The sequence below is a fragment of the Argentina silus genome (genome assembly GCF_951799395.1).
Source record: "Argentina silus genome assembly, chromosome: 3".
NCBI lineage: Eukaryota > Metazoa > Chordata > Actinopteri > Argentiniformes > Argentinidae > Argentina > Argentina silus.
The window spans coordinates 24,165,929-24,193,486 of NC_139657.1; the positions used below are offsets into that span (position 1 = coordinate 24,165,929).

Sequence of the window (27,558 nt, forward strand, 5' to 3'; positions counted from 1 at the left end):
ATCAACAGTTGGCATTCCAATGGTAGATTGATAGTCAAACCCATAACCCTGGTATGTAAAGGTATGGTATGCTTGGTATGCTTTAGCCATGAGCTAAATATAAAGCTTGGTAAAGAAGTGGAAAGATTGTGACAGGTTGCGAGTGTCGGCTTGCCAATGGTGGTCTTATCTATGACCGATATGAATACTCAGCTAGCCAATGGCAGTGTGACAAGGACCACTGTTTGTGGTGTCGGTTTTCCTCTGTTGAGCCATCGTAAAGTCAAGAAAAATTCTGCCATGCTTTTACCGATGGACGGCCGCTGGATCTGCCGACAACGGGTCACTCATGGGCCACCAAAAGCTTAGCTGGGCATGTTCATTATAAGATATGCTTCCCTTTATTATGTGCATGCCATACAATAATAGTTATTTATTTTAAATATAAATCCCCAAAAGGTTTTACTACAGAAATTGTGGTTGCAAGACCCATTTACATTTCTTCATAGCAAATACAAGGTTTGAGATCAATGACAAACATATGTGATATAGACACCATAATATCAGTTTGAAAGCATTCCTTAAGAGAATAGAGTGGCAGTATTCCTCTGTCATGATTATCTAGTACAACTATCTCTTCTGATCTTGACAGTTGATCTGTATCAACAGCATAGTCATGACAAGATACCCACTCATATTAAAAAATAATAATAATAATAATAATAATAGGAAAACTCATATGAAGAAACAGCACACAATTATTTTGGATTGTTTGACCCATTAAGTTGGCAGCTGACAAAATATAAAGAAAATACAGAAAATTAAATCTTATGACAAATTGACAGACTTGGTTGAAACAGGGAATGACAAGATAGCTGAGCTTATGTAGTGTGCTGCTTGTGAATGACTTGACTGCTTGGAGGATGAAGTTGTAAAATTACCAACGATAAGTTCATTCATACTCTTGAGTCAGAAATTTAGGGACTAATTTCCCCAACCCTCCCAATCTCCTGAGTGCTTTAGTCTCTGGCTGGAACAAAAGCTTGCTGATATGCCACTGCAGCTCTCCGATACTTGTTTTTCCTGACCCCTGCAATGCACATCTTCTTACACAAAGCTTTCTTCCATGTTGGAGCACAGCAGGAATGAGTCCACCAGTCTGGGCTTGATCAGTTGCTGGTGGTCTGTAGCCTCGATGCTGTCTGGACAGCCTGCTGCCAACCTCCTTAGGGCAGCCTGCAGAGCAGAGGCAGGGAGAAGTGTTTATCAGTGAAGACATATTACATACATTCATATGAGTACACACTCACAGAGCACAGTATAGTATATGTTACAACATTACAAAGCAAAGCAACATTGCAAAGCAAAGAAGCAAGCCAAAGAAGCTGGTGGGACCTTCTTGTTAAAAAATAACTCTGTTTTTAGATTTTGACTTGCAGAGTAACACTTGCAGGGGAATCCAAAACCTTTACTTATCAGATTACAAATGATCTTTGAAAACCAATCCTCTTTGAAGGAAGATTCAACACCTTGATACAACATCTAAATTTAACCCCTGGCTATTGCCATAAAAAATAATTTTAATTAAGTACAACAAGTATTTTAAGACAGTGAAACAGCCCTGAGACAGCCCTTACTCCGAGTGATAAAGCTGTCCATCCTTATTATGGACAAATTATTAAGCCTCTTACCATTACACACAGATAGATCTAAAGAGTCCCTAGCCTGTGATCTAGCCTTATCAATTATAATTAGTCTGAGTGAATGATAATGAGTAGGAATATGTATGATACAGTATGTACATATTTAAGAACAGCCTGATTTATATTATACTATCAGGATCAGATGCCAGGACTGTAGTATACTTCAATGACCCTTTGAACATAATCATATCACTAATTAGATCAAACAGTCATTAGGTACACTTCTTGCACTATGTACATACCTTGGAAAGATACTATTGACGTATGTAGTGCAGGTTTATGGAGAGCAAACAGCGGAGGTGTGATCAAATTACATATAGAGCATGTTCAAATTTGGGTTGGGTGATATCCACATTTTCATATTAACGATAATATCGTTTATTGTAAGTATGGTGCAGACATGCCAGCGTCAGCTTAAATGAGCATAGAGGGCCCCAATTTACTTCCGCTAAAGAGCGTTGTGCAATGGCCACTAAATTAGTAATTTCATTCAGCAAAGTTTCAGTTTGCGGAGAGGCGGAGGGTAGGTCTCTGGCAATGAGTGTGTGGCGATAACTAATTATGAGATGAAGATATACATTGTCAATGGCAATCATGATTTCACCATTGCCTCACATAAAAAAAACGCGACTCTATATGCACTCATCAAGGCTCCGATAATTATAATAATTATTTTTTTTAATTATTATTATCAAATAAAATGACCATAGTTAGCCTACAGTTGTAGGCAACACATTTAAATGAAGTGTCTATGATATCATAATCTAACCACTCAGCAAGCCTAGAGTGGGCGCCAAATTCAACCTGGGAGTCTCCATGCTTTAGAACGGTTCAATGAACCTGTGCAACTTTTCTCATACAGTATTTATATATATATATTTTGGTTTAGTCTTACTCAGTTTCTGTTGCCTTTATGTATTTCATTACATCATTTAATTTGCCTTTTTGTTTCCTCTCTGTAAACGCTGTTACGACTGTACAGTTATTATAACTGTAAGCCTACTTAGGGACATGCGTATGCAGTTCCAATGATCAGTGGGGGCTATCATGCGTGGGGGGTAGCCTTACATACTGTAGTCCTATTGTATGCTTGTTTCCAGTATATTCCCAATATTACCATGGATTGAAGAAGTGGAATTTGACATCTTTCAGGATGATTCTAACAACCATCTTTTGAATGTGTGCGTAAAGCCTCTCCAAACGTACTTTCTATGAAGTAGGTACGCATATCTGTACAATATACAATGTTTACGATATTCTTCTATTTGATGTTATACCCTATCAAAGACATGCATGGTTACATGATTTCATAAGTAATCGGCCAGAGCGCAATCAATGTATGCAACACTGGTCATTCGATGTTTTAGGGAATATAGTGTACATACTTCCATAATGTGAGAATATACACTAGGCCTACTTCCATAGATTTTGTAGAGGATGTACTGGTGGTATGAGGGATTATCCCTGACAACTGCTGCGCCCGTTATGATTAAATAAGTGTCTATTTTCGGTAATTGGTAATTATTGACCATGGAATGCATAATTGTCACACTCCCCTTGTCAACCCTCTGAAAACTCCCAATTACTGCTCCGCCTATATTGGTGCAAAGTTTGTGTTGGTCGTGGTAGATGCACTTTGTGGTGACATCAAATTACCAAAACAGTCTTTTCATGTGGTTTTAGTGGTGTGCAGCGTCCTTTAGCAGAAGCAAATTGGGGTCCAGAGTGTATGGCTAGTGTTGTTAATAGTTTGGTGAAATACAAATAAATGTTTTCTCCACTAGATGTGCTTTGCCTTGCAAAAAACGGACACTGGGCTATATGGGATACCATGCACATATTTGGAGTCACTTTTACAGACAATTTTCTGTAAGACAACACAATATGCTCCAAATATCACAATTAAAGTCCCAAATTATCGAATTATCGAATATCAGCCCAACCCTAGTTCAAATATATATTCCCATAAGTATAGTATAGAATACACAGACAATCATGGAAACAAACATGAAAGGTATTAGGAGTCCTTATAACTTACCAGGCAAGCAACCAGAACAGAGTCACTGTTGTTTCTCTCTGCTGGTGACCGACACAGCTCAATTAGACAAGGGACAGCTGGACAAATAGAACAAGGTTAGCTTGGCTATCATTTACTATTTTTGATCATTAATTATTGATTTCTGTTATTGAGTGAGTCAATAAGGGCTTGCTGAATGAGAAGGATTTCCTTCAAATTAGTCCCTAGATGAATAAATCATTCAAGGAGATCTGCTTCTCCAGGGGAAACACATTCTGGAGGGAGTTGGAGATGCATGTACACCAAAGGACTGTGTGTCCTGTTATAAAGATGATTTTTTTGAGTGTCATCACACAACCTTGTGTAAGATTGATGACCCCCTTCACCCTAAATCAGACTACAAAGCTGAGCTGAGCTGTACAGGGCTGGCCTGGTTACGCATCCACCATAGTTTCTGAAACAGTGCTGAAAGGGACAATGTTAAAATAAAATATTGTAGCCAGCACGGTATGGTTCAGGTCGGCCCTATAGTCTGTAATTCCCCATATGGTTGTTTCAAGGGGTCGGAAACATGATTGTCTAGTGTTACATTTGTTTTTACATTTCCTAAACATCTTCACTGAGCGAAGAGACAGAGTAGTGTAACTGATTGGCTTAAAGTACAAAGCAGAACTGAGATTCTACCTTCCAGTTGGATGGCTGTTTGGGCCACGTCTGGGTCTCTGCTCAGACGGGCCAGTGTGACAGCCGCTTTCTGCTGGACCCGCTCGCAAGCAGCACCCTCCGATGGGCTGGAAGAGGACGGCTTCTCACCCAGCAACTGTAGCAACCTCTCAATCCCTAACAGACACAGCACAGACAGAAAACAAAATAAAGAGTAAAAAAAGCTAGACAAAATACAAACATTAAAAAAACATTAAAAAAAAAGAGTCAAAACATACACAACAAACATAACAAAGAGTAAGGGCTCACATACAAATCACCAATATGGGAAGAAACAGTCAAAATACATACATAATAGAGAGATGTACAGTGGGACATAATATGTAGGCAAGACACAAAAAAAGAGCTAGATCAGAACAAACAACATTATTATTTACACGCTATTGGAAAGATATAAATAAAATATTAATACAATATAAATGCATAGGGCAGATATGACCTAATGTTGCCATCTTGAGGAGCATAGCATAATTGCATGGAATTACACTGAAATGGGTTGGCAGAGTTTTGCCATATGTGTGATTCTATGGTCTCTGGTATGTATGTTACTGTTGAACACATACTGTATGTGTGTGAAGGTGTTAGTTCCAATTACATATGACAAATTCTGGTTATTTTTGCCACCATACCCTTCTCTTGGAGGACTTCAGATGCGGACTGCTCCAAAACAGAAAGGTTTGCCAAGATCGTCACAACCTAAAAGGACCACAGTCAACATGAATGGTCTACACCAGGAAATTAACTTTAGTTCTCTTTGAAATGGGGCAATATGTTGCGTGCTATGATATTGCTTAAATTGTGATTTTTACATGTCTTTTCTCAAAATAATTTCAGTGAAATTAGGAAGTATGGTATATCTGTGTGTCCAATACCTGGTCTTTAGAGTATGGTGTATCTGTGTGTCCAATACCTGGTCTTTAGAGTATGGTGTATCTGTGTGTCCAATACCTGGTCTTTAGAGTATGGTGTGTCCACTCTCTGGCGGTCATTACAAGCCTGGAGGAGGATGTGGATGGCATTGAGCTGTAGAAGTATTTCACAGGCCATGCTGTCGAAGAAAGTAATGTTGGCAAGGGCAGCAGACGCCAGGAGAAAGACTTCACCACACGAGGCGCTCTCGCACAACTCTGGACGAAACAAAAACAAATTGATCTCAGTAAATAGACAAAAACACTACATCCAGTCACAAAAGTCTCTATCAAAAAGACAACAACAGCACTTTACACTACATAGAAATTCATGGTAACTATAGAGGAATAAGTCATGTATATATTCTCGATATGATGACAAAAAGTTAACACAAAAGCAGCCTTTGATTACATTAGGTTATTCCGCTAGTAGCAACTCTGGTATCATGCCTATGTAAATATAAAGTGTGGCCAAGACAAACTAGTTTTGTGATTTCAATCCACTTACTGATGAGAGCCGTGACAATGTCCTGCATGCTCTCCAGGAAGCTGCCCAGGTGTTGGGTGGAGGTGTGGTGGGGCGAGGTGATCTGGGCCACCACCGCAGCCGCCTCCGCTCTCGCTGCCTCAGCACTGTTCTCATCTGTCAAGATGTCTGCCAGGCACAGGATCCCATCCACCTGTACATAACACATGCACACATTAGACAAATATTAACACACACACACACACACACACACACACACACACACACACACACACACACACACACACACACACACACATTACACACATACAGTATAAACACACACATATGTACAGAGAGAGCACACAAATGCATGCACGTAGTACCGGTACACATACATTCAGGACAACATTTACTGCCCATTTGAAACATTAATCTTAAAAAATATGAAGAACACATCTACACCAAGGACCTGACCATCAAAGTACAGTATCGTGTCCCTGGGACTGTGATGTAACAAGCCACAGGCATTTCATTCACTTGACAGTGGTGCTAGATTCACAGCATAATCACTCTAGTAGTTCTATTTTTAGGTGGCCAGACAGATAGTTAAGTGTCTGGGGTCAACTTGGGTGAGACTTTACTGACTCTGCCCATAAAGCCATCACGATTAAACCACACCACTCCAATTTCACTGCCATCTCTCTTGGGACTGGAGGTGCTTTTATGGGGTCTTGGATATGCCTGGCATCGTCCCAATGTGTGCGCATCGCATTTGGGGAACGTGAGTCATGTGTCGCTCAAAATTCGGGATGTGCGACTTAAAAGTGCTACCTCCATGCGTCGCTGTTTCGGCACAAAGCCAGTGTCTTAATTGTCTCCTAATATATTTAAGTGAGACAGGAATAATCCAATAAATGCTGTTTTTATAGCTGCACAAAAACTGCTGGGCAAAGTGATTTCATAATTAGTCACGAAGCAAGAAAAAGTCTGGACATTCACCATGCTTTTATCTTAATTCTGATTGGACATTATGTAAGATGGCTGAGGTGTGTGTGTGTGTGTGTGTGTGTGTGTGTGTGTGTGTGTGTGTGTGTGTGTGGCAGGCATAAAGAGTGAACCCCTAATAGTTGAATCAAGAAGTGTGTGAGTCTTTTCCAGTAAGTGCAGTTTTTCATTGAAGTTGGAAAGAAAATCTTCCTCCACATGGTGGCAATGTTGTATAGACAAAACACTGGCACACTTCGCACAACTCGCATCGTTGAGCAGCTCATCTCCAAATAAAGTGTGGATCTTGAACCAGCTCATGAAACCTTATTGACTCATGTTTGGGATGATTTAGTATTTATTACGGTATAAAAGTTGCTTATAATATAATCTTTCCAAAAGACAAACCTGTAAAACTGAAGGGCCCGACAGCACCCCTGATTTCTGCTTCAATTTGAGTTGATGTGATGTCTGATCAGTTATTCATAACACAGTAAACTGCAAGATGGGGACTGCCGACGCTCTGGCTCTTGCAAAGAGTCAAACATTACGGACTGAAAAAGGCCAGTGTAATCATACAGTCCTAGCACTTCAGAGTTCTTTCAAGTTAACATCAAGTGAGTATACAGCCCAAAGTGTTAAAATGTGTCTTCTGCATTTTAGCTCTCAAACAACAAATATGTCATAGTATTGTGTACACTGTGCAGTTGTCTGTGTTTGATCAAATGTCATATGGAGAATATCAAATTACTCATCAGGTTGTCCTGAACAATACCAGCATGATCGGATCAATATTGGGTGCGTGAGGAGCCTAAACGAGCATCAGTCACTTCATTGGCAGAATGATTTGTTTGCGTAGGACACAGCAGACCATACTGAAGGTCAATGAAGCCCATATTTTTTCTTTCTTCAAAGTGGCTCAATTCTGTTCACACATTTATTGACAAGGTGGTGAGGGACTGTGAAGTGTCTCCAGCTCTATTGACCAATAATTGACTATCCCATGTACATTTGAAGATGACTGATAATGAAAAAATTTATTTCTGATATTTTATTTGCACCTTATCTCTTTGTCATGTGTAGTATGCTATTCTGAACAATGATCTGAGCAAATCCACACAAACATCAAGGTGTTACCTATCAATTGATACCCCACTTTTGCATCTAATCGTCACATTTCTAATGTTATAAACAGTTTAGTTTGGGTATAGTCATTTAGGCAAAAATTAGGAGAATCAGGCTTTCATCAGGGCACAAGCCAATGCAATGTTCTTACAATTAAGTCATACAATTAACTTGGAGCAATACATATACTGATCATTAAATTGACAAAATGTAAAAGCACAACATCGTTTTTTAGAGGTTTTGGTTCTAAAACGTCAGAGAAAGCTACACTGTACACTGTACCAAACCTACACAAACACACACACACACACACACACACACACGATTTGCAATACCACTAAGCACTTATTGCTTCTCTGTCTGATAATCGGCAAATTAAGTCGAAAAAACGCTCAGCCCTGAGTAAAATAGTTGGAGTGAGCTCACACGCAAATTGTCACATCAGAGATGCACCTGTCAGTTCTTTTCTTGAGGACTGTCGCTACTCATAGTTTCATGATAGGGCAACTCCCTATTTCTGGCTCCTAATACGTCACTGGTGTGCCAGCTAGGTCCACTGACGCGGAACAATCCACTCTCCACACCCCCGTCTCACTACCGTCTCCCTCTCGAAATATCTCGAGATCAAATCAAATCAAAGTTTATGTATCATATTCACAGGATACAGATGTACTGCAATCTCAAAGTGCACTATAAATACTTAGGATAGGAATAAACAGAGAATAATAACAAAACCCAATAGCAATATGGCACAGTAAAGTACTACATAAGGCAGAGTAAAGTACTAAATACAATCAATAATAATAACAGTCAATCAATATACAGTGCCCTCCATAAGTGTTTTGCATTTTGTCTTCTTTTAGCTCTATACTCCAACAGTTTGAATTTAAAATCAAACAATTACTATGGGGTCAAAGCAGAGATTCTCAGCTTTAATTCAATGTTATTTTTTCAGATTGGGTTCACCTTTTAGAAAGTATATTTTAAACATACTCCTCCTATTTCAGGGCTCCAACAGTATTGGAAAAAATCTTATAATGTCAGAAAAAAGTCTTAATGTTTAGTATTTGGTCAACAATCCATTGCATGCAATGCCTGAAGTCTGCGACCCATTGACCCCACCAGATGCTGGGTATATTCTAAGGTGATGCTCTGCCAGGCCTGTACTGCAGCCATCTTCAGTTGTTGTTTGTTTTGAGGACTTTTTGCCTTGGGTTCCTTCTTCAGCAATTTGCATGCATGTTCAATTGGATTTAAATTGAGAAATGGAGATTGACTTGGACACTGAAAAAGTCGGCCCTGAAAAACTCCTGTTGCTATGGCAGTATGTTTGGGGTCATTGTCTTGCTGTATGATTCATGCGCCGTCCATTGAGATTGAAAGCATTTGCTCGTACTTCAGCAGACAAGATTTTTCTCTATACTTCAGAATTAATTCTGCTGCTGCCGTCAGCAGTTTCATCATCAATGAAGACAAGTAAGCCAGTTCCAGTGGCAAACATACACACCCAAGCCATAACACCCCCTCCACCATATTTCACAGATTAGGTTTGTCTCCACACTTTACACTTGCCATCACTCTGGTACATATTAATCTTTGTCTCATCTGTCCACAAGACCTTTTTCCAGAACTCTGCAGGCTCTTTTTTTTTTTTTTTTTACTTTTTTAGTAAACTGTAATCTGGCCATCCGGTTTCTGTTGCTAACTAGTGGTTTAGACCTTGCAGTGTAGCCTCTGTAGTTCTGCTGGTGACGTCTTGGACGGTAGTCCCTGACAAATTCACCCCTACCTCCTGGAGAGGTTCCTGATCTGTGGGACAGTCGTTCTGGGGGTTTTCTTAATTATGGTGAGCATTCTTCAGTCATCCACTGTAGAAGTCTTCTCTGGCCTACCAGGCTGTTTGCGATTGCTGAGGTCACCAGTGTTTTTTCGTCTTTTGGATGATGTTCCAAACTGTTGTTGTTGGCAAGCCTAAGGTTTTGGATATGTTTATGATAGGTTTTTTTTCTCAGCCCAATAATGGCTTCCTTGATTGACAACTCTTTGGTCTTCATGTTGACAGACACCAATAACAGATGCACCAATGATGTGACGGAACACACCTACTAACCAGAAACACCTGTCAAGCCAATTTTCCAATACTACTGGTTCCCTGAAATAAGGGTTGTAATTTCTACATAGTGAAACCAATCTGAAAAAAAATAAAACATTGAATTAAAGTTTAGAATCTCTACTTTAACCTAATTGTTGATTTCAAATCCAAACTGTTGGAGTACAGAGCTAAAAAAAAAAAGACAACATGCTTCCTCTTTCCAATACTTATGGAAGGGAACTGAAAAAGTTATTTTCTTTCAGTGCAGACAGTAAACGAAGCAATATGTACAGCTGTGCAATGTTACAGTATCATCCTTATCCTATTCACAATACAGAGTCGAGCTGAGCTGTACTGTGCTGACCTGGTTACGTATCCACCATAGTTGCTCGAAGAGATAAATATGAAAAGAAAACATCTGAGCCGGCACAGTCCGATTCGGGTTGGCCCTGTAAGTGTATAAAGTGCCAATGTCCCAATGGATGTACATGAACAGTTTCTGCCAATGATTAAAGGTGTGAATCAGTCCCTACACTACAGCACCTGGCAACAGCGACAGGTGTGGTTCTCAAGGCTGAGCGATCGCTCGTGCTCGGTTCGTGGCGTAGACTTCCCTGACAGCCCCTCTCGAGACATCGCATCTAATCTGGGGCGGATTGTCGTTCCTGTCGCGCTTTTTTACACCTGGCTGCCTTGCTTTTCCAAGCTGCTCTTTAGCAAACACAGATACCATTGTGGCATCATTACTCAGTGATGTTATATCGCTCATCCACAGAGAAGCTTTTTTGTCACAGATAATTATTTTGTGTTTTTTGTTTAAGTCTCAGAAGGAAAACACAGAAACAGCCTACTTATGTTGTTTGCCGAGAAAATTAAATCGTTGGATAAACTAGCCAGTAGGGCCACTGCGACCAGTGGAGGAACAGACCCTTCTTTGCAAAGTCATCCGTGAGCTCCTGACCAGTGAGCATCGCTCATGTGGTGAATTCTCCTGTGGATATCACTGTTAGCATGTTTTCACCTGTGAAAATAAACTAGAGCCTCAATGAAAACATGCTGTGTGTGTGTGTGTGTGTGTGTGTGTGTGCGTGTGCGTGCGTACTTTATGTGTGTGTGTGTGTGTGTGTGTGTGTGTGTGTGTGTGCATGTGTGCATGTGTACTTTATGTGTGTGTATGTGTACTGTGTGTGTGTGTGTGTCTGTCTGTACTTTATGTGTGTGTACAGTATGTGTGTGGGCTCCAGACAGTTTATATTAGTCAAGCATTACCTGCAGAGCCCAAAAACTCCAGCTGACCAATGTAAACATGTCTGTCTGGACCAGTTACCGCCATAACCTTAGAGCCATAAAGTGTTATAATGTATAAAATACATTATTTTATTATGTATGCGTGTGTGTGTGTGTGTGTGTGTGTGTGTGTGTGTGTGTGGTGTTCTACCTTCTCCAGCTGGTTGATGCCCTCCTCCACACAGCAGATTGAGGCCACTGTCCTAAGAGCGTGTGCGTAGAGGTCGCTAAAGCAGTCCTGTCTGCAGATTTTAAACAGGGCGACCACAGCACCTTCCTGGGGACAGAAAAAGATGACAACAGCATAATTAGCATCACAAACACTGTCCAATATCGTAGCTAGCATAGTCTAACAAGCTGGCTATATATCCCAATTGACAATCCACAATGCCAAACAGACAAACTAATGCTGAGAAGAAAAAAATAATATATACTAACACAATAATTACACAATTGTTCACTAAAACGTCCATACCAGTTAGCTACGGTAATAGTATCTAACAGAACCCAGCATGTTGTTCCAGATAGCCAATAGTACTAACATGGCTAGCCAAAGGTCACCAACAGACTGGCCATCAGTTAGCGGTTAGTCCAACTGTCCTCTGTAAGGATGCCAACCAGACAGGCCAAATCCTATGACTCACATAATTCATAGTCTGATAAAACTAGCCAAAACAATTACACTGACTCATATTTTCTAGTGAAGTTTTAAAACCACAAGGGCTTGATTCGGCCCATCCACGATGGCTGTTCATCCTCTTTGCAATGCAGATTGGAGTAAACAAACGTCAGCAGCCTCAGTATCCCTGCTCGGTCTACATGGACATCTCCTCTCACAAAAACACTTGCTGATAGAATTCTATTCACCATGGAGATTGATAGAATTACCTGCAAGACAAGGTCCTGTAACCACCACCATTATCCTAATAAGGCCCATTATTGCGAGGATGCACGTCTCCTGCACAGATAGGGCCACACTACCAGGGCTTGGAGTGGCTAATCGTCCTGCCCTACACCTGACTGCTCTTCCCTGCTCTGCCCACGCAATACCGCCCCTGGAATGCCACAGCAAACCACATTGTACCCAATCACAGAGCAGGGGTCTTCCCTCCAAAGAGTGTTACACAGCCCAAAACAAATTTGTCAATACCATGGAAGAGTCTATGGTTTTATTATTTCAGGTGACTCAGATGATGGTGTTGTTTCCAAGAAATGTTGCTTCCTATTACACAGGCATTAAGAGACTTTGTTTGGGAAAAAGTGTCAAAATCCTGATCAATCAGTTGATTCTGCTAACAATAATGCACATTTTGTTCAAAATATATCATTGATACATTTTTTATGTCACATCTTATCAATGAAGGTATTTTACATGTGTATTGCACTTTCAAGAATAGTAACTTTGTGGTCTAGCACAAGAAGAATCACAACAGTCATTTATGATGTAAAGCCCGTTTGGTCCTTTGATGTAGTTCAAAAAGTATCATCTCCATCTAAATCAATCACGTACAGTAAAGGGTGCTAGATGTTCAAATGAATTCAAGATTCACTTACAAAGCTGACACAGTAACATATAGTGTATGTCCCTGCGAATTATTCATCTTAATGAATAGAGAGATCACAGCCTTTGTACCTACATTGTGTAATCTCAGTAATGGAGGTGTCATCTAAACTTCCATGACTTGTATCATGTTAAATGTTTCTGAACTCTGTCTGAACTCCCTCGATCCATGTGTTTTAAATAGGGCCAACATGAGGCTTGCTCACAAGAATTATTACCACATCATGCTTTCACCCCTCCCCCCCCCCCCCCTCTTTGTTTCAAATAGCAGGAGAGCAAAGACAGAGGTTTGTGGAATCTGCCAACATGGGATGCATTTAGATCTACATACATCATCACAGAAGGTAAACAGTGAGACAGTGAACTTTCACTAAATCATGATGTGGTCTCCTACTTTCCCATAGCCTGTGAATGTATGTATATATGCATAGAGACTCTCCCTATTCTCCATACTAAAACAAATGTTGTTTGGTTTCTTTCTTTTGTAACTCAATATGTAGGCTAACTGGCTAAGGGCCATACATGTATACATGTTTCAGTAAGACAGTATCATTGCTAAGCATCCTAATACTACATCTAAGGCACTATCTTATTTCATCCAAATAGAGGACATCTAGGTAAATAAAATATATATACAAAAATTAAAAAAAAACACTGAACAACAACTTACGTGGCAGTTAGGCAGTATTAGGCATTAACTTCAAGTGGTTAGGGTTAGGAATAACTTTGAAGTGGTTCAGGTAAATTGGTAGGGATAGGTATAAGCAAACTTTAGCAACAAAAATTAGCAAGCAAAACTAAACTAAAAGCACGTTTGTCATAATTGTCCCAAAGCAGATATTGATTCTGTACTGGTTGCAAGTATTGGAGATACGTCCACTTGCCAACCCCAACCTACCACCTATCAAAGCATTCTTTCTTTTGTATCATAGCTATGATAATTACATGTCGTAATCTGACGAAAAGGACTCTTCCTTTTGCTTCATAGCTATGATAATTACATGTTGTAATCTGACGAATAGGAAAAGTGCTTCAATGTCAACATTTGAACATCCAGGTAGGGCTGGTTTCAGAGAGGCAGCATGTGAATTGACATGAGTAAGCAAGGGTAATTTATAAAGAGCAAATCTACACTAGACAACGCGTTTAGGGATTAAAATACCAGACTGATGGAAATACCAACAGACTCCTGCCATAACCGGGCACAAACTGAGTCACATACACACACACACTTGGGTGCACACACCCCCTCAGCAGCCCGCTGGACGCCTGATTGGGTTATATTCATCTGACCTGCTCCCACAGTATCAGTCAGCTGCCAGCATTTTTATCTCTGTTCCTTATGCAGCACACTGACTATAAAAGCACATCTGTCAACGGCACCTGGAAAGGAAAAGTGTGGTCGGAAATATCAGATGACTGCCGAGCACAATCGCAGAAATGGCGGCTAATCTAGATATTAAACAGCAGAGCGAGGAACGTCAACGCTCTGAATACAGCTATGACGGAAGAGCTTGGACATGCACCAAAAGTTACGCAATTCACTCAGTCAGTCTGCACCCCCTGAGAGGCGAAGGCTTAAAAAAAGAACGGATCTCTGAAGACGGAGAGTAATGAATTCAGATGCCAACAGATGTTTTGTGCTCCCTATTCATTAGCCCCATTGGCAGGCGTGATTTCTTAAGCAGTCCTCTGAGGTTTTTCCAAGCACTGTGAGAGAGTTGGGGAAGGTAGAGCAGAGTGATAGGTAGAAGAAGCAGAGCAGGCAGGCTCTGTGATCAATGCTTAGACCTAATGGGAGCTGACAGTATTGATCTGATCTGGCTACAGAGGGCAGTGTGTGTGTGTATGGGGGGTGGGGGGTGGGGGGGTAGTCTTATCAAGAGCATCCTGGAAGTGACTGATCGGTTAATGGCAACAAGGACTTGGTGTCTGGACCTCTTATCTACTGATACAATAGCTTTATAGAGCTCAGTATTGTGGAAGGGTTGGAAGGCAGACAGTTCAACATAATGAGGGAGAGAGTGAATGCAGGGCTACTATGAAAGTGAGGTGGCTAAGGAGGGTCTACTTTGGCAATTGGAGTGGCTCAGTTCAACTCATCATGGCAAGTGCAAGATGGCAGGGCTATGTAAAGAAATGAATCTCAAAGGACCGTGGAATGACAGTGTTCTGTACATTCGGGTGCACTGGACTGGTTACAAGGCTGATGGGTGAACAGGTTTAAAAGTTGTGGTCAGATGACTAAGTCCTTGTTGACTCCCTCCTGTGAATCTGAAATATTAATATCGACACATTGCAATATCATGTAACCTATCCCATCTCTCCAGGTCCGCAAGGAAGAGTGAACATGAGGACAGGGAGCAAAGGATCAGTTTGGGATCAGACCAAGAGTTTTCTGGGGGGCGGTAAAGAGAGGCAAGGCTATGTATGCATAAGGGTGTGGCTATGGTAGTAGAGGCAAGACTGGGCATGCAGATGGGTGTGGTTATGGTAAATGGAAGCAGGACTGGGCATGCATGTGGGTGTGGCTGTAGCAGAGAGACAGAGCTCTGCATGTTGAGGGGTGTGGTTTAAGTGGACTCACCTTGGCGATGATGCTGCAGAGCTGTGGGCCGTCCTGGGTGAGGGACAGCAGGTTGCTGATGGCACTGCCGATGGTGTACACACTGTCGGATGTTTCGATCTGTCGGATCAGGATCTGGAGAGGACAAAAAGCAGTTGTACGAGCCATGACTAATCATGAGACATCTCTCTTCACAACAACTGAAGCAGCAAGTGCTTAATTAAAATGTGTTTGAGGTTTCCTAATGTAGATAAATATTAGCACTGTCAGTGCAATTTAAATATCTGAGGTTTAATTACATTTTCTACTCAAACTGATACTCAGAATAATACCAGTCTGAGTCAGTCACTAATACAGTGTTGTAATCATTAATGGTGGAATCCTAACTCGAAATCCGCGCGTAAATCTAATCATCGCGCAAATGTTCCCATTGGCATGAATACAAGATTTACGCAAATCTCGAAACTACGTCCGCGGATCTCGAGTTACACATAAAAGCACACTGACCGTACGCCAATGTCGTGCAAACTTGACAAAATTCTTTCACGGTCCCATTTTATTCAATCATGTCATCCACACCGCTCATGTGCGTTTGCTAGCTTCCACGAGCGCCTGTTTTTCCCCACACCTCAAATAGAACCAACGCTCCAAGCAATATTTTGGAAGTCCCACCTCTGCCATCTGTTTTCACAACAGATTCACAATCATACTTCCTGCAAACAATAATAAACCAACGTGGGTAGGTGGTAGAAGCAAGATGGACAAGGAGTCGCTAATTATAGAGGTATCGAAACATTTTCCTGTCCATAAACGCTTCCAAATACTATACGCATCCGACTAGAAAGAAGAAAGCATGGAGGGAGATTGCCACGGCCGTACACAACAGTTCCTCCAGGATAAATTAGCCTGGTTAACTAGTTTTAATATGTGGCTGTGGCTGTGCATCGAAATCCACAATATATTATTTGTGCAGACTTTTTTTTTTGTCGTTCTCTCCTGCTTATCTTGAACCCCTCTGAAGTGGCACCTAAACGTTCGGCAACCACACGCTTTTGACGTTGGCGCACGCACGTCGCCGGACTGGTTTCTGTGTTAGAAGTGAAGTAAATAGAGGGGAACGTCAGCTCTATTTGTTTTCATTAGTCCAAGCCAGTAACACGGGAATTATGTAATCGCCTATTATAGTAGCGGCTATATTACACTGTGCAAATGTTTACTTTTATATTCACTCTTTTATTTGTTTTCAGTCTCTTTAACAATACATCAGGAAGATTCCCGGGCAGGGACAGTATGGGTCGGGTTCAGGAAAGTGTGTGTGTGTGTGTATGTATGTATTTAAGTGTGGATATTTGCAGTTGAGGAGGAGGGGCTAAAGATGGAAACGACTATGAAACACACATCAAATAGACATCTGATCTATTGGGTGAGTTGAGGCATCCTTTTCACATGTGAGCCTCTGTCATTGGGAAGCCTGGTCACAGTCCTGACTCACACTAATGTGAGCCGATGACTAAATGTTTTGTTTTACCAATATGAAATGAGCCACAGGCTTTTACAGTAGCAACATTTGGCAATGTGTCAGCTAATTGACATACACTCACTGAGCCCTTTATTAGGAACACCTGTACACCTTCTCATGGTGGAGGTGGTGTAATGGTGTGGGGAATGTTTTCTTGGCACACTTTGGGCCCGTTAATACCAATCGATCATCGCTTGAATGCCACAGCCTATTTGAGTATTGTTGCCATGTGCATCCCTTCATGGCCACAATTTACCCATCTTCTAATAGCTTCCAGCATGATAATACACCATGTCACAAAGCAAAAGTCGTCTCAAACTGGTTTCATGAACATGACAATGAGTTCAGTGTTCTTCAGTGGCCTTCCCAGTCACCGGATCTGAATCCAATAGAACACCTTTGGGATGTGGTAGAATGGGAGATTCACAGCTTGAAAGTGCACCTGAAAAATCGGCAGGAATTGCGTGATGCAATCATGTCATCATGGACCAGAATCTCAAAGGAATGTTTCCAACATCTTGTGGAATCAATGCCACGAAGAATTGAGGCTGTTTTGAGAGCAAAGGGAGGCCCTACTCAGTATTAGTATAGTGTTCCTAATAAAGTGTTTGGTGAGTGTATATGCCACACTGTTGTGACAGAAAATGTATGACAAATGATGCTTAGATGCTTAGTGGATACAGTTCCTGACATTCAACCACTTAATATAGATAATGAATAAATACGCATACTGTATAGGCCTACTGTGTGTAGCAGAAGTTTCTCACCTGAATCTCATTGGCTAGTGCCATGTCAATCATGTGGCTAAACGAATCACTAACATTGGTGAGGATCTCATGAATGGCCTCCCTCATGGACTTCAAGAAGAACTCATCCTCTGTATGAAGGCATCTGTAGAGGAGAGAGAAAACACACATGCACATTCGATGTATACATCAACATCCATACACTGTACATGGTTGTGATGTTGTTCATGTCATTGAGCCTTTGGTATCATTTGTATGGTTTTACCTCTCTGTAATGGTGGTCAGCTCCATGCACTTCTCCAGTAAAGATTTCTCATACTGCACAGAGGGGAGAGGAAGAGATTTCAAAAATAACAAGAAGGCTTGGAAAATAAAAGAATGTCATTAAGTCATGGTGGTCATGGTGAAAGTTATGGTGGTCATGGTGAAAGTCATGGTGAAAGTCATGGTGGTCATGGTGAAAGTCATGGTGAAAGTCATGGTGGTCATCCAGTGGTCATCCAGTGGCTTCTGGGGGTACAAAGCTGGAACAGAAGCGGAACTTACAAGGCATGGTTCTTATTAAAATGGATGAGGTGAGTATATCCCACATAATATGGTACAAGTGTGATTCCACTTGATGGGATACCGTGCGTGAATTACAACACCGATTGGAGAAAGTTTATGAGGTGGGAGAGACTCATTTTCATATTTTAGTGGTCTGAAATTTGCTCGAGGCACGAAGTAATGGGACAGTGAACCATTTTTTCTTCTTTTGGCTCTTTACTCCAAAAGTTTGGATTAGAAATCAAACAATCCTGTGAATACTATGAGGTCATTAATACATAACCACCTTTTTTTGGAAGACATGCATGACCTGCTCATTGCATCAAAGGGAAAATTCAGTTCAACTGAAGACAGGCATGCCCATGTAAGGGCAGGCAGGCAGGATCATGTAAGGGCATTCAGGAGTACACAGCCAACCAATCTCCCCTCATCTACCTTCCCAAAGCTACTTTCACCTAATAACTTCCCCCCTCCATCCTCTAATCAATATATGCCATTTAGCAGACGCTTTTATCAAAAGAAACTTACTTTTTTACATGGTCCCAGCAGGAATTGAACACCTAATCTTAGCTTTTCTAGCACCATGCTCTACCAACTGAGCCACATAGCCACACATCCATGACCCACCCCCAGTGGCTCAGTACCCCCCTCCCTCACCTTCTGCATCTCCGGCGGGGTGTTCCGTGCAGCGCTGTACTCATGTACCAGCGAGCGCACATGGCAGTTGGCCCTGACAGCCGTGCTGTGGACTCTCTGCCAGCGGCCCTTCTCCAGCCGCTGGAACATCTTGCCCAGCTCCGTGCTGACCACCAGGGCCCGCCGCAGCAGCGTCTGCAGGTTGTCCCGGGCCACGTGGTCCCCTCCCCCCGTGGCCACGATGAGCTCGCCCTGGGCGTCCTCCTCCACGCCGATGGGCTTGGCCTGCAGCACACACATGCACTCCACCTCCGTCATGTTGCGCAGGTCCTCCATCCAGCGCTGCACCGAGTCCACCTGGAGGGAGTGAATCCTGCTGCTGGACACAGACACAGACACACACATGCATGCAGTGTTTAGGATCAAGACAATCTGGTATAGGTAAGGGGGGTGAGGGAGGGGGGTACTGAGCCACTGGGGGTGGGTCATGGATGTGTGGCTATGTGGCTCAGTTGGTATAGGTAAAAGCATGACAGTGACGGGATTGGGAAACTAATTTGATGCTTTTATCCCAATATCACAGCTCCAATAATGCAGGCCTACTGGGTGACAGTTAAACCAATATTCTTCATTTACATGGTATGTAATGACAATTACTGTACGTAAATAATATCCATATCCATTCTCTTGTACAGTATGATATGGAAAGACGTTTAAACATAAATTAATCACATGTTTTATATCAAGAATTGTATTTTTTTATATCAATAAATAAATTCACATTTTTGATATAAAAAATGCAGTTATTGAATTGAATCCTATGGTGAATTGTTGATTTTAAAAATACAATTATCCATATCAATAATTAGATTTGTTGATCTGAAAAATGCAATTATTGATATCAATAATTCAATTTTTTAAAATAAACAATGCACCATAGGATTCAATCGAGAAACCAATTTTTGATATTGATAATTGTATTTTTTATATAAAATAATAATAATTGAGTGATCATTCAGTTATTGATATTTTTATATATATATATCGACTCATATATATAAATATAAACAAAATCTAGTCTGCCTCAAAAGTGAAACCTAAAAAAAAACACATTTCAAATGAAATACCCTGGCATGCGAAAATCAATAGTGTGGGAGTGAGGTCAATTACACACCAATAACTGGTGGTGTTAGGAGTTGTTAGCCAAACATATAATTTCCACCTCACTGGAGAGATGGTATTACCACTGGGTCGAACAGAGCAAACACATCTCTTTCCACTTCAATCTGACCAACAATTGAAACTAATGAACAAGGGTTTACAGGGGGATTCCAGGGTGTTTCACTAGACGAGAGTCAACATTAAGGAGTCAGAGGAGTCAATATCTACAACACCCCCTCTGCTTTGAACAAACAAGGGTGGATGAGGTTCACTCATTTATATTCCACCCTGAACACAAATCTATATTCTACTCTAAACATCAATTGAATGGATATTGCATCAGCATTGAATCTGGTTGGAGGAGATTGTAAGGTGAGGAGATGTCATTATACGTATGGATTTAAAACAAACAAACATCAAATTAAGACAGTGAAACCCTCACTTTTAGACTCATTTAGGTCTGAAGACTAAATGATTAATGGAGATGAGGGTATGTGTGTTCTCTGTTCATGATTTTTCATTGACCCGCAGGAACATTGGTTGTTATCTTCTGTCTGCACACATATCGAGTTCCAGCTTTTAAACAGTGCTGGTTAAACATTGTTGTGCCTTTGAGAAGGCGCAATTACATTTTGGGGGTATTTTCAATATCAGCCAATAATGCGCGCAGTCTAGCAACACACAGTCTAGTAACATTTAATAATAGATAGGAATACCTGGCCCCAACAACAAAACTACATCTCATATGTTTCTAATAGAGAGGACTAAAGTTATCTGTGAACAAAGCTCTTATCACAACAGTCATAAATATCAAACAACGATAATGCATAAAAAGACCTCATAAACAAACAGTCTTCAGGGATACCATATCAAATTTAATAGCCAGATTGATAGTAAGACCTCATAAACTAAATAATTTACCAAGATCAAAATGCTGGCCTGTTAGCCCAGATCTGTAGATGCAGATAGTACCTCAGGCCAATTAGCCCTGAAGAGCTCATCAGTGATGGCAGCTCAGCCATGCTAATGGGCTGATGCTGCACTGTCGTGTCTGTGTCATACAGCCATGCTGCCCCCCCTAACCCTACCCCATACCCCCCGCAATCAGGGGGGCAGCACCCTCAGACCCTCCCTGGACCCCTCACAGAGTCACTGGTCACTAATTACTTGTGTGTCACGGATGACAGGGGAGATGGGAATTACGGGGGTCCTTAATTGCTCATTATTTTTTTTTCACAAGCCATGCAGAGGTGCCCCCATGGCATATTACCTGGTGAACCTGAAGCATTTGTGTAGCAAGCAAATTAAAAACAAAAAAAATAAAACTGGGGGGAAAATGTCCATGTTTGGGTTTGTGCTGGTGGACATGCATGCAATACCCAGGCAGTGTTCATTTGTTGACAGAGATGTACAGTACTTCCTGTTTTATGGAAGTCCTGTAAAGTATGCTGTGTATTTATCTACAAACATAGAATAAAAAACAGCACCTCTGTCTGCATGGTTTATTTTGTCTACAGATAAACTTTATTCTGTTTTGCTTTCACATCTTGAAATGTGTCAGTTGGAATATTTTGCGATATATTTATTTTTCTCCATGGTAAAACACAGACATTTGTCAACCGCCAATGAGACTAAGTGTACAGTCAATAGATTTAGTCAATTTACACATCTTTGATTAACTTTGATAAAAAGAACAAGGCTATACTAAACATATAAGGCCAGCCCAGCACAGGTTATTTACGACAAAAAGTATTTATTTTACCCTACAGATACCATAAATTATACCTAGAAACCATCTCAGTTTCAAATAGGTTTGTTTTCTCAAAGGGGGTGAAATAGTCCACTCCAGTGTGAAGTAATGACAAATATTTGTATATGGGGCCGCGGGTGGGTCAGGCGACAGCGGCTCTGTTATCACAGACTGGGGCAGTAGAGATGAGGCCTCCGTCTCCTCCACTGGTGGCTGTGGAGCCCGGCAGACGCATTTACAATGTGGAGAGTAAACATTCAAGGCATAGTGACAGACATAGTAAGAGAGATGGGTCCACGTGTCAGCCTGCTTCCGGCTGAGCCTGGAAAAGTAGAGGCTGAGGTATGGAGATGTGATACACACTATATTCTTAGCACAATGTATGTGAGTAGGATTGGGCAGAGAGAGGATGGAGCTAATTGAGATGGAGCTAGGTCCACTAACTTATTTAAATATGTGTGTGTGTGTGTGTGTGTGTGTGTGTGTGTGTGTGTGTGTGTGTGTGTGTGTGTGTATGTGTGTGTGTGTGTGTGTGTGTGTGTGTGTGTGTGTGTGTGTGTGTGTGTGTGCGCGCGCGCCCTGCGTTAGCCTCTTAGAATGATGCCACAGCACAGTGTCAGCTAATGGAACACAAATTAATTGTGGGTAGTAAATAAGTTCTATAATTCCTCCATGGTTCCATTTGCCATATAATTGATGTTATTGTGAGCCCACAAAACCATTGCTTCAGAAACTACAATCATGGAACACATTAAGGCAGCAGAATTAAGAAACACAAAGCCATAACATTTTTATATCATACCCGACAGAAACACAGATTTGTCTCTCATAGACTCAGGGAGTATTTCACAGAGTAGAATAGGGTCTGACTGCAAAGTTATTCCTGATCTTAAAGACAGAAAGTGATAGGCATCAGAAAGATAGTGGCGTATGCTAGATTCTAATGAGATACCTTATGTGCAGATCATCACACAATGAAGTATATAATACTTCACAATAAAATGTAGAAAAGGAAATTAACTCAATCTAACCTACATTAGAAATGTTAGGATATCCTCCAGGCACATCAATAATTCAGCCATTCCAGATATTTGAATATGATGGCAAATGGTATTGGATGGTCCATCACTTCTCCACCTAAAGTGTCAGATACTCAGTTCACTCAATGCACTCATCATTTAACATCAGGTTTCTCTTAGAGTTAAAGAGATTTGCTCTATGGTATCTATCAAGCGTAAGTGCTTGCCTCCTCACTAAAAGCAGTGACTCTCAGAGAAAGTGTCAAAAGTTTGACTCACATATCATTGCTGTCATTGTGACAATGCGTCAGATGCAGAAAGTGAAAGAGAATCAGCCTCAAGTGACGAAGACCAACCAGAGCCATGGAGGAGAATCTTTTTTTTAATTTTTTTTTACTACAGTAGGTCAGTGTTTAAAAGGGTCATGTTTGTGCGTGGCATCGTGGAGGTACCGAGACAGTCAGCTGGCCTTTTTCACACATTTTATTTGAGGTATTTCACCTCTGCAGTACAACCACTAGGGGCGTCATTGAGCAATTCTAATGTATGGGCTTGTTGTGATACAGTACCTCATATCTGCGTCTTCGCTTGCCTAATTAATGAGCTGATACGTTTACAAAGAAACAAATAAAAAAACACATTCACCTTTTAACGTCAGAGACATTCATACCGTGAATGCTGAAGCTGTGACTGCATAGGTTGGTGCTTCGCTAGTTATCATTGTTAGGAAAACACATGTAAAACCCAGTGGTGCTGGAAAGAACACCTGTCATCACTCAAGCATAGAGTTAGCCATTGGGCAGGAGGAACTAATTTGTTCTTCAGGGGTGGGAGGCTATAACAGGAAGCCACACAGATCGCTGAAGACTTGATTCATTCACACCATGAGAATGGAGCCAAACTCCCCAAAAACAACAACAGCAAACCAGAGACCATGGTTACTGATTGTGTAAGGTCCACCTGGCCTTTGGGGATTGAACTAAAATAAAAATATTTACTAGCTTTGCTGAGTGAATGCATAAGTAACAATAATTGTGAATAGAAATAGACGCAGCACATAGTGATATTTAGAAGGTTTTTGGTTCTAATCCCAATTTAAGAAGTCCACATGCAGATAGGTCTATGGAAGTCTTTAATGAGAAACATATTTCCTGTACCATGACGTGATAACCTAAATGTGTGCCTCACTGTCTGGTTTAAATAAATCTCACAATGTAATGTCTACTACCACATATGAATGAAGAAATATGTTTGCACATACCACAACATAACCACATTCAAGGGGACAGAGTCTGAATGGAAATGTGGGCAAAATGAGCTGTGAGATTCTGAAGAACAAGCCGTTGTGTCTTTGGAACAACTGAGTAAGAAACAAAGGGACTCTTGTCCCATGGAGAATTAAACATGTAGTAATACGTATAAATGGTGAAGAATAGAATGCTAATGTCTTCCTATTTTGTTCCGAACATTAAATACACTTGAATGGAAGGTCTAACCCAAATGACACAGACAAAAGTAAAGCAAGCATAGTGATCAAATCAGACATTAAGAAGGCCAAGTTGCTGTACAAAGACAAACTACAGAGTAAATTATACAGCAACAACCTGAAGGTAGCATGGGATGGAATGATGACAGGTCAGCAAGCAAGAGAAAACAAGCCGATTAGTATTGTGGGCTATGATGGCAACAAAGACCTAGTTGAAGCACTTAATAGCTTCTATTTGAGATTTGACACACATGATTTCATAAATGAACTCAGGGACATATGTAAGGAGGCTGCCCCCTCAAAGTCTAACCTTATGTTTGATGCACAAAGGGCTGTATTTCATCAGAATAAGACTAATAAAAGCTCAGGGCCAGACAGTATCACAGGAAACCTCCTTAAGTATTGTGCAGAGCAACTCTGTGAGATGTTCTGCTTTATATTTAGGATGTTACTCAACCAATAGAGGGTCCCAAAATTGTGGAAAGAGTCTATCATTGTCCCAGTAGTAAAGTGTAGATCCCCCAAGGGGAAATTACCTCAGACCAGTTACGTTGACATCACTGGTCATGAAGCCATTTGAAACACTAGTCAAAAAGGAGTTATTGGGAATTTTTCAGGAGGCACTGTGCAGTTCGCCTATAGGGCTAAGATGGGCTGGAAGATGCAATGGTAATCTTTCACAACTTTCTTTATAAACACCTAGAATGTTCCAAAACACATGCTAGACTTTTATTTGTGGATTTTTCGTTTGCGTTTAATACAATCCAGCCACATGTTTTGCCAATTTTAATCTTGATGTTACATTTACATTTTTTTTACATTTATGGCATTTATCAGACGCCTTTATATATTATATATATATTGTATTTGTATATTTGTATATTTGTATATTGTATGACTCCTGATGGCCAGCCAAGTTTCCTCTCTGGGACAATAAAGTAAACTGAACTGAACTAACCCCACACACCCAGCTTTTGCCACAATAGCAGCAGTAAAGCTGTCAGGTAACAAGACAATGTCTTGCCTTTCCCAACCTTTCCTGTTTTATTTGACAGAAAGATGTGCTATCATACACAAGTTATAGTTGATAAGGTTTTTACAATTGCTACAGTACATGAGAAACCTGGGAGAAATGATGTAAATGCATAATGATGTTGTGAAAAGGTGATTTGGTAAGCAACAGGATTTCAAATACATTTTATTCAAAAAGAGATTCTAAATCCTAATCCAGAGTTTATGATACCGTGAAATGAATAGCTTACCTGCACTTTAAGTCCTGATTCGCTCGGACGAGAGATGTCACTTCTAAGTTACTAATTAGCTGAATTAATTTGGGCAAAAGAATACCATGCCTCTGTCTGAGAGGCTGAATGTGATCGGGATCTTAGGTATGGGGTGGACATCTGACTTCCAGATGTTTTCCTCTGCTCATAGCAGACTGACAAGTCAAATGTGTAGCCTAGGAATAGGCTCCATCCACTTACCTCTCTCTCTCACACACAAACACACACACACACACACACACACACACACACACACACACACACACACACACACACACACACACACACACATACACACACACGCACAAAGAATACATATGCTAGCTGTATGTGTATCTACTGTATTTTTGTACATGGGCTCCTGAGGTCAAAAGAGAAATACCTCACACCCTGATTGCAGTCACATTACCAGCAGTAGCTATGATGCATATACTCTAAAACCCAGAGAGAGAGACTACATAATAACACCATAACACCACCACCAGTGTGTGTCTTATTCCTCTCAACTGAGAAGCACATTGACATCAACTGGTACACATTGTCACCATTACAGCACATTATCAAAAGGAGAAAAGGCAAAAATACCATGTGTTTTTGGGCCAATTTACAGATGAAAGAGCATTTTTTTATTTTTCTATCATCACTATTAGTAGTAGCATCAGTGACACAATATGGTGTGTGTGTGTGTGTGTGTGTGTGTGTGTGTGTGTGTGTGTGTGTGTGTGTGTGTGTGTGTGTGTTGTTTGTGTGTCTCAAGACCATTGTGTGGCATATGGGCATGGTGCGAGTCATATGCACTTACCTCATTGGAGATGATGAAAGAGAACTACTGTGTCTGGAGCTCTGAGGGGTGGCCATTCTGTCTGAATCCATAACACACTTTAGCATAGCACCTGTAGTACACAAATATAATAAACAAAATTACAAAATCTAAAAGCATAAACCTATCTTCTAGAAATTACTCTGTAGTAAAACACCATTGATATACTGTATTCATTTTACAAATTGCTATTATTAGAATTCAGAATCAAACTTAGTCAAATGAAGAGACCAAAACACTTAACATATAACAAAAACTTGTGGATGCAGGCACACACACACATACACACACACACACACACACACACACACACACTGCATCTCTGGCTATGTTGCTTGCCACAGCACCGTATCCACTACAATCTCTCCTTATTGATTTGCTTCCAAGCCTCTTCTATTCTGGTCTTGTCTTTTTTCCCTTCAAGTAATTCAATTATCACAACCCCCCCTGTTTTAAATAGCTGCCGCCTCCAGTGTGGCAGTGAAATAATATTTCTTATCTTCTAATTTATTGGCTGGCTGCCAGCCAGTGACTCTCTACTTTGAGACCAAGCAAGGGGGCTAACGCTCTTAAGTGCCTGCTGCAACTTTATTCCGCATTTTTATTGATGTATCCCATTTAGATTAGTCAATTTTTAAACCTGCGAGGCATGAGGGGGCCCGGTCATATTCTAATCCATTTAGTTAATGACATCCTGCTGTGGAATGATTACAGAATTGATGTTTACTGTGTAGACTATGATTAAAGCATGCTACATGTACATGCAATACTCCCATCTAACAACCCCTGTCCAGTGTCATGGAACAGGTTTGGCTGCAGAGGATGGCTTCTATTAAATGTTAGGTGTGCTATTGAATTGATAGAGACGATTCAGGTGAATAAAGAGAAACTACAATAAGAGCAAGGGGTAAGAGGAGACATACTTTTTTGCCCCATTTTTTGTGTGATTTGGGATCTTTGGGATTTTTTCTCCTACTGTCTTTGTTAAGAGTGTTTTGTTCAAAATTAAGATTTTAGAACACAATATTAATATCAATGGAATCATTCAATGATGTCATCATTTTGTTCCAAGTAAGTGATTTACTAATCACAAACCAATGCTCAATCTGTACTTTTGTAATCTATAATCACACAACTGAATTTATATCCAGCTCTTTTCATACCTCCAATAAGCTTTC

At 40.8% G+C, this 27,558-nt stretch overlaps 1 protein-coding gene across 1 annotated transcript; it reads right to left on the bottom strand.

Annotated features, from left to right (window-relative positions):
• Window positions 1-890: 890 nt before the first annotated feature.
• Window positions 891-26,433, bottom strand: insc (INSC spindle orientation adaptor protein; the record flags this gene model as incomplete). Its single annotated transcript, XM_083666030.1, has 12 exons — window positions 891-1,215; window positions 3,721-3,797; window positions 4,384-4,539; window positions 5,052-5,118; window positions 5,371-5,549; window positions 5,839-6,010; window positions 11,439-11,564; window positions 15,436-15,549; window positions 17,701-17,824; window positions 17,945-17,997; window positions 18,883-19,240; window positions 26,363-26,433. 12 exons carry the CDS (start codon window positions 26,431-26,433, stop codon window positions 1,087-1,089), a joined length of 1,626 nt encoding a protein of 541 aa, XP_083522156.1. The 3' UTR covers window positions 891-1,086.
• Between the last annotated feature and the right edge of the window lie 1,125 nt (window positions 26,434-27,558).